The following is an 8,835-nucleotide window of genomic DNA, read 5'->3' as shown; positions in this document are numbered from 1 at the left end:
AGGGCTTTGTTGGCCGGATGTTGTGCCATCAAACTAAAAGAAGTAAAAAGGATGCAGATGCACTAAATTTGATTTCACATGAGCAAGGGTGCAGATGCTTTCAACATGCCACCCAGATTCATAATAGCTTGTTCATATAAAGTTATAACAATAACAGAAACCCAGTTTAAAAATCACCATGATAGAAGCTTTTTGGTGTTTTCCTGGTACTCAGCCCACGTTGTGCGGTCTCCTAAACGGTTCCTTGTGATATCTGAAGCTTACTTTAACGTTTTAGCTTGTTGAATGCAATTTAATAAATGAGATTTCAGTTTTAGCTTGTTGAATGCAATTTAATAAATGAGATTTCAGTGTTTTATAAGGCGTTTTCCTGAGAATAAAATTTTCCCGAAAATGCTTTCTTTATCTAAAAATTGGTAAGATTGGGGTTAGAATCAGTTCAACTTCAAGGGAATACTCCACTCTACCCACGTTACCGGTCGCGTATATTTGCCGTTTCTGTTGAAATCTACGCAAAAGACAAACGTTGCTCGTGTCCTTTGGGGTGTGTTCTTACGAGATGAGTTCTTGCCATCCTTCTTCTGCCCTGATTAGATCTGCTCCCATGGGATGATCGATATATGGGTCTAATTCCCTGATAAGCAACAAGGAAGGAGGGGAGATGGGTTGGTGTGATTCCAATTTGATATACTCCCTCCTCATCACTTTCACTGCTGCAGTCATCACCTACAACATAATAGTCTCTTCCCATGTCGCCCCACCTTTCACGAAAGAGTTCAGATTCCCGTCTTCCTCATCTCGGTCTTCATCGTCCGGACATGTCACTATTGACCCAATCATCGGAATGCCCTCACAGATCAAGAAGGGAAGCAAGAAGCTCTTCCACACAGCCGTCACGGCTTCGGACTCCGTGTACAACACTTGGCAATGTAGGATTATGTATTACTGGTTCCAGAAGCACTGGAACAGGGACGGTTCAGAGATGGGTGGGTTCACGAGGATTCTGCACTCCGGGAAGCCGGATAAGTACATGGACGAGATCCCCACGTTCGTCGCCGACCCCCTCCCCGCTGGCACAGATCAGGTTGATGCTGCCGAAATTGTGGACTGCTTTCTATTTTGATAATTTGTGCTTCCTATTTTGGTTTTGAACGGTAGTAGACTATGCTCCATTAACGCCACCCTCTTGTTTTGAAGCGTGGTGTTAGGTGTCTCGCGTCTAGGATTGGTTTTCAGGCGTTTTGAAAGTTCTTTGGGTAGGTGGATTTCTGACACCATTTTCAGGGAATTACGGAAAAAAAATTGTTGGTTCTGGCTGTGGAGTCTTCTTCTGTTTCCTCCAAGTTGAAGTTGGTGTATTTGTTACACTGACAGCGGCTTTTTCTTTTTCTTTTTTTTTTCAGTTATGAGGGTGAAAGTCACTACTAATTTGCATGAGCATGCGAGAAAAAAGACATGATGAGCTTCGGGTGGCTCTGCTACCACTTCTTTTTTCTTTTCTTTTCTTTTTCCCTGATCTTCCCCTTTGATCTCTTAAAACGTCGACAGTTTGATGTTTTGGAGGCGAAAATCTTGTTAAATGTACATCTCATTCTTTTATTATTCAGTGCCTGTTTGCTCTCCCGTGCTGTAGCTATTGCCACGGACCTTGACCTTGTTGTGCATTTTTGCCTGATACATGATGGTGGGTTAAGAGGGCGACCTCGATAATAAGACTGCAAGCAGGAGTCTTGCAACAAAATTTTTTGTCCCTTTCTGTTTCATCATATTCCGACGGAATGTGTTGCATCCATTACAAGTCATGGTTATGGAAATCTCTTACTAACTTTTTATGCTTTCTGTCGGCAGGGTTATATAGTGCTCAATCGACCTTGGGCTTTTGTTCAGTGGCTTCGCAATGCTGATATAAAAGAAGAGTGAGGACTTCTTTTTCACCTATTCAAAATTCAGTTGGTTTGAAGTTGCTTACTTCTCCAGCTGATCCTTTTCTCGTCTGTGCAGCTATGTACTGATGGCAGAACCTGACCATCTTATCATCAAGCCCATTCCTAACCTGTCAAAAGGCGGAAGCCCAGCTGCATTTCCATTTTTCTATATTGAACCAAAAAAATATGAGAAGGTGCTCAGGAAATTCTTCCCAGAAAATGAGGGACCAATCACAAATATCGACCCAATTGGGAACTCCCCTGTTATCATAGAGAAGGTACTTTCTCTGTCTTTTGACCTTCTGTTGCTTCGCCAAAGCATTTTATGGTATTTAATACCTTTATTGTACTATATATGGTTATAGGTATCTCTTAAGGAAATTGCACCTACATGGATGAATGTTTCTTTAGCGATGAAAAAGGATCCTGAAACTGACAAAGCATTTGGTTGGGTTCTAGAGATGTAAGTAGGTTTTTTCCGAGCTTCTGCTTTTGTTTGTGACATATGCATATCGATCTGGCTATTCGATCATATTATTCTTTAACTTTGCTTGAATTCCAGGTACGCTTATGCTGTTGCATCTGCATTGCATGGCATCAGGCACATTCTTTATAAGGACTTCATGATTCAGGTGTAATTCCATTCTGTCTATAATACATCATTTGTGTTTCATTGTTTGCTAAGATCTTTGACTAACTGGTACATGATTCTGTTGATGAGCAAAGCCTCCTTGGGACAAAGAAATTGGTGAGAAGTTCATAATTCACTATACCTATGGGTGTGACTTTGATTTACAGGTATAACAGCTTAAAAATTTTCAGATTAATCTATTTGATATGCAAATTTGGTTTTATGTTTATTGTGCATAATGAACATGTAAAGTTGCAAATGTCCTCGTGTTTTTTATCTTAGTAAAATGGAGGTTTCTTGTTGCATTGCAATATGCAGGGAAAGATGACACCTGGCAAATATGGGGAGTGGAGGTTTGATAAAAGATCATATGGTACAACTGTTCCCCCAAGAAACCTTCGGCTGCCACCTGCTGGAGTCCCTGAAAGTGTGGTATGAATTTTTAACAAGCATTTTTCAAGTATATACTGTGCAGCTTTGGTGTATGAAATTATTTGCTCTCTCATACCCTTTAGTATACAAAAACAGAAAAATATCAAATATTCCAACTCCATGATCATGAAAGCTTCATATGGGAGCTTCATGTCAATCACCACTGACGGGTGTTTTGAATGGCTAAGCAGCTCACTATTCTAAAATGTATGTCTGGCAGAGGCGTTTTGTTTACTGAAGAGGATGGACTGTTTAACGGTTTAGAGACAATTAAATCATCTCCTGAAAGGGAAATATATATATATATATATATATATATATATATATATATATATATATATATATATATATGTGTGTGTGTGTGTGTGTGTGTGTGTGCAGAAACTGTTATTTTGACTTTCATATTTCAAGCTTCAACAGTGTAGGACCAAAAATGCAAAAATGTAGTTTCTTTACTCGTCATGCATGCCTTCTGTTTTATAGCATTAGTTTTAGAATTCAGAGGTTGTGGCCTGTGGGTGTTCTTAAGAACGCTATGTCCTTCCATCAAGATGGAACTGAAAGCTATCACATCCAGTGAATAACCATCACGAGTAAGCATATAATGCCATTATCCTGTCTGACCACCTATATTTTATTCATTTCACTCTAGAATCCAGACACAGAGGCCTGCTCGTGCCCAACCTTGGAGCTTCAGGGTTCTTGCTTGAGTCCTGTGAGTCCTAGGGTTCAAAAAGCTTCCTTTCAATGACGTCACACTCCTCCTTACTCCCAAAGCCAGGGGGCTGCTGTGTATATACAATCTCGAGATCCCCATATAAGAAAGCATTTTTGACATCTAGTTGATATAAGAGTCAATCATAATGCACAACAACAAAAACAATAAGGCCCCATACCTGGCCACAGGAGAAAAGTCTCAAAGAAGTTGACACCATATGTTTGTGCATACCCTTTTGCTACTCGACGAGCTTTATAACACTCCACTGAGCCATTAGACAAGTATTTGATGGTGAAGACCCATTTGGAGCCAATGATATCACAACCAAGAGGAAGATTAACCAAGTTCCATGTCCCCTGTTGGAGCAATGCACCCATTTCATCCTACATAGCCTACCGTCATCTTGGGTCAAGTAACGTCTACTGGTGACTAGAAGGAACAGGATGCATTGACAATGCAGACACAAACTGCTGCCGGCTACTACCAAGAGTATCAATATACCAAGAGTATCAATAGAAACAAATTATGAGAAGGAATGAAGAGTACATTGCCATAGGTAAATATATCGAAAGGTATCCAGAAGCATCCTCAGTGATGTTAGGCATACTTACATCTTGAGAAGAGATCGGTGGGCGGTCATGAGCGGAAGCATGTTGGTGGGTGTAAACCAGTGGGGGATCACAGAATTTGTGGAAACCTAGAGGAGACTCACAAGGAACAGATTGAAGGGCATATAGAGGAGTAGGTAAAGGAATAGGCGACAACATTTCGAACAAGGGTAAAGTTGGTTGAAAGTAAGTACATGACCTAAAGAATGTAACATGTACACTGATGTACTGCTTATTTGTATGGGGGTCAAAACAAGTGTAACCTTTTTGGTGCTTTGGGTAGCCACTAGCCAAGAAATACACATTTAATCGATTGACCAACAAGTTTGTCTTTGGTAGGGCCAAAGACATGGACAAAATAGATGCACCCAAACACTTTGGGTGGAAGAGAAAAGAAGGGTCTATCTGGATAAAGGAGCTAAATGGGAATTTGATTGTCAATGGAAGAGGATGGAAGACGGTTAATTAGGTAACATGCAATGAGAACGAGATCACCCCAAAATTGGGCAGGAACAAAGCAATGTAACATAAGTGTACGAGTCATATCAAGTAACTGACAATGTTTACGTTCGACAATGCCATTTTGTTGTGGAGTATGAGGTCAAGTAAATTGAGGGCAAATTCTATACTTGGAGTAAACTTGCAGCAAAGTACTTGATTTGAACTCAAGAGCATTATCAGTGCGAATATTTTTTACAATGAAGCCAAACTAAGTTTTTATTTCAACAATAAAGTTTTGAAAAATACATATAACTTCAGACCTGTCATTTAACAAGAATACCCAACTGAGAAGAGAAAAATCATCAACAATGACAAGATAATACTAAACTTGGCCTGGCTTACAACCTTGCTAGGCCCCCAAACATCGACATGAATAAGATTAAAGACAGCATGACTGGACTGACTAATACTGGAAGGAAATCTACTTCTAATGTGTTTGCCCAATTGACAGACCTCACATTGAAAAGACTCAGATGCTAGAATATTGGGAAAGACACTACGAAGTTTGGACAATGATGCCACAATCTCCACCGGTTCTGACAGTATATAAACTCCCTTGTGCTCATGGCCGTCACCAATCATCTTCTCAGTTTGTAAGTCCTACAAAGAACATGAGCCAAGACCAAATATAGCTCTATACTGCAGATCATTCGCCAATTGTATGACGGATAGAAGATTAACAAGAAATTTTGGGGCATATAACACATGGGAAATAGAAACAGAACTAGAGAGTTTCACATCCCTAAATCCCATAATAAGAGAAAGCCACCCGTCGGCTAGCCTATCATGTTGAGGCTGAGAAAGAGACAGCCAATCTACTGAGTCTATTATATGCCTCAGCAAGATCTAGAATCTCAGCTCCAATAAGTATGTGTACTTTAGCTACCTCAAACTTACGTGACAAACCTGCCAAGAACTATGCCACCATTGTCCGCTCGAAATGTGTCCTATAGCACGTGTGACAAGGAGGTTGAAGAGCCTTCAGTTGTTCATATGTTGTTTTAACTAAAACAAAGTATTGGGACAATCCAGGTCACCCTACTGCAGTTTGAGAAGTTTTTCCTCAACTTGTAAGATTTTAGAAACATTCTTGTCGTGGGAATAAGTCTGTCTCAAGCTGCATGTTTTGGGCAGTCGTATAGTAAGCAAGAGTAGGGACAATATCAAACTGCACACTATTCTTAATCCACGACATAACAATGCTATTGTCTTTTTCCATGTGGCATACTTCCTTGTTTTAACAACTGGTTCATCCTCTTCAAGGACGTGGTCTTTTCGATTCCCTACAACTGACATCATAAACATGTAATACCAAATTTCATAATTGTGTCCGTCTAATTTCACAGTTGCACTATAAGAAAATGGATTCCCAACAACTTTATACTCATTATAGATCTATGCCACGGTAAAATATAACAGCCAACAAAACAGTGCCAATGAGGTTGGGAGAAGAAGAGGAAGAAGAAGTAGAAGAGGATGGAGCGACTGTAGCATCAAGCTCACCTAGGGTTAGGAGGCTCTGAAACAATGTTACACTAATCGCAGGTATGAGGAGAAGAGCAGTTAAAATCATGACATTAATCGGCCCTAATCTCTTATTAAAAGAGATATAGGGTAAAACTGAACAATCACACAATAGGTCCAAAAATAAAACAAATATTAATAAAGAGCTGCTCCCAACTATTTACTATTCCAAAGAACCACCTAATGTAAATGCTATTGAACATATCATATTAGTGTTCATATCCTGGCATAGGTATGTTAAAGTTCTACATTATGCACAATGGAAGTTAAGTGAAAAAGGGGACTAGACAGACAAACTGTATTGGACTTTACTGAGAAGAAGCAAAGACAACATATACGAAAGCCTGGAGATTACACTTTTCCATTATGAGCAATCATGCATTAATCACTTGATTATTAGAAGGACGTAACTGAGTCTAACTATAACTTTTGCCCTTATGATAATACAGGATGCTGATGTAAATGATCTACTTGCATTCTAAATAACAGCCTTTTTCCTCAGTCTTCACTGGTATTTCCATCCCATGTTCACCACTAAATTTAGGCATCATGTACTTGCTTAGGAATATCTACCCTTAAAACCAATTGCAACGAACAATATCTTTCCAAAAATATATCCAGATTAAAGCAGTGTCTAAGATGCCATTCCATGATAGGTTGAATTTCGAACAATCTATCTGTACCTCATTTTCTTTGGATCTCATGAATATTTCATGTCAAGGTCATTTGTGAACCATAAGTTTTATTCTTTTTTCCATTCCTCAATGTTTCACGGTATTACGGATCCAGCAGTTTCCCCTGCTAAGCTATTGGCCCCATCATTTTGACTGCTGTCTTAAAGGTCCTTTCTAGCCATTAAGGAACGTTCCTTCTTTCCTTTAGAGATCTCTTAAGTTCCTCGTGTTTAAATCCATACTTTGTTTTCCTTGAAAACTGATGAATGACTAAGCATGCTACCCTCCACCTTTTTTGCCAATCTCTTGTTGTTTTTTGTGTCTAACAAGCGCTGAACTACAAAGGGATGTTGCTGTTTAAGTTTAAAATTTCCCAATATTTGAAAAATGTTGCAATGAAATATACATCTCACTAAGCAGTAGAGAAAACCATTGATATGCAGGTGATGTTGGTAAAAATGGTGAATGAAGCGACAGCAAATATACCTGATTGGGGAGCATAATCATCTAACAAGATTCAGGTGTTCTCTGTGCATTCCTCTAACCATGCGATATATTTACATGATTAATGTGTAAATGAGGTATTACCAGTTATTTTATTAAGCACAATTTGCAATTTCCTTTTCGTTTGTTAGTGAGTAAAGATATGATCCATCATCATGTACCATGTCCCACTCAGCTCCACTTCAATATTGAACACCTTTCACAAGGATTAGAGTTGTAGATGTCAGAGCACCTGATATTATAATATTATTTACTCCAGAAATTCATTCAAACGCATTGTTTCGCCCTTCAATAACCTAATATTTTTTTTATCTTGTCGGATGTCTCTCTCTTAGTAACATGTACAAACATGTATTCTACGTGTTGAGCTGAGCCTTGGTCGATTCCTTCTACTGCCAATGCACGCTTGACAGGCTACCAGAAGGCACAAAATAATGAAGCTCGAAAAATGTTTCTGCAAGATTAGTATTTCAGGCGAGGAAAAAAAAAATGCATGTTAATTATACATGCAACTGCTGTCCTCAGTATAAGCGTTTTCTGCACGGGGCGTCTTGGTTTCTGCTGCATATTACATAGCAGAGCTGTCAATCCTCCTACTATTTGCTAGCGAATTGATACTCTTCATTTTCTAGGTGTCATGTCCTGGTGTGCAATAACGAAAAATGGCATCATTCCCATGCGCTTTTTGCCAAAGAAAAAAGGCTTAATTTCCAATTGATTTGAGAATTCTCTTTAGGCAGACCTTGTAAGATCACTTTTGAAGGCATTTCTCGGATATTTTTGTCGATCATTAGCATTTATAAAAATATCCTTTTCGTTTCCTGTTGTTTGTTAATCTAATGTGATGTGAAATACGTTTGCAGCCTCATGGTTTTGACTTAGTTTCTGTTTGAAATTGGAAAGGAATCTTATAAATCCTCGAAGTGGGGATGGACGCAGGACCACCTCAAGGTTGATCTTCTCCCTTGGCATAATATATTCCGCTAAAGCCAACCTATAAAATTGAGTAGAGCAGGCAAATGAAATTTAGAATATCAAGCAACAGTTAAGTAGGGAGATAAGTCAGCAACAATGGGAATATAATTACGAGAAAAAAATGACAAGATGTCACGCGTCGATACATGAGATCAAAACCAGCAATGTACATGTCAACATAGAATTTGTCTTTACAGTTTACACACACGTTAGGGATACCATCCCTACCGCAAACAAGTTCCTGCTCTAACGGGCGAATCAAATCCACTAAAGCTTAATGTAAACTACGCCATAACTCGTACAGATTTTAGTATAAATCCGATACTCAGATCATGGCCATAAA

At 39.0% G+C, this 8,835-nt stretch overlaps 1 protein-coding gene across 1 annotated transcript; it reads left to right on the top strand.

The window, feature by feature from the left end:
* Positions 1 to 449: 449 nt before the first annotated feature.
* On the top strand, positions 450 to 8,339 carry LOC116251669 (hydroxyproline O-arabinosyltransferase 1-like). The gene is made up of 8 exons (XM_031626057.2): positions 450 to 1,084; positions 1,849 to 1,916; positions 2,002 to 2,203; positions 2,291 to 2,388; positions 2,488 to 2,557; positions 2,652 to 2,723; positions 2,875 to 2,988; positions 7,457 to 8,339. Exons 1-8 carry the CDS (start codon positions 662 to 664, stop codon positions 7,514 to 7,516), a joined length of 1,107 nt encoding a protein of 368 aa, XP_031481917.1. The 5' UTR covers positions 450 to 661; the 3' UTR covers positions 7,517 to 8,339.
* The last annotated feature ends 496 nt before the right edge of the window (positions 8,340 to 8,835 follow it).

Source organism: Nymphaea colorata, chromosome 3 (assembly GCF_008831285.2).
Source record: "Nymphaea colorata isolate Beijing-Zhang1983 chromosome 3, ASM883128v2, whole genome shotgun sequence".
Lineage (NCBI taxonomy): Eukaryota > Viridiplantae > Streptophyta > Magnoliopsida > Nymphaeales > Nymphaeaceae > Nymphaea > Nymphaea colorata.
The sequence above is the reverse complement of the archived record's forward strand: the minus strand, read 5'-3'. Positions and strand labels throughout refer to the sequence as shown.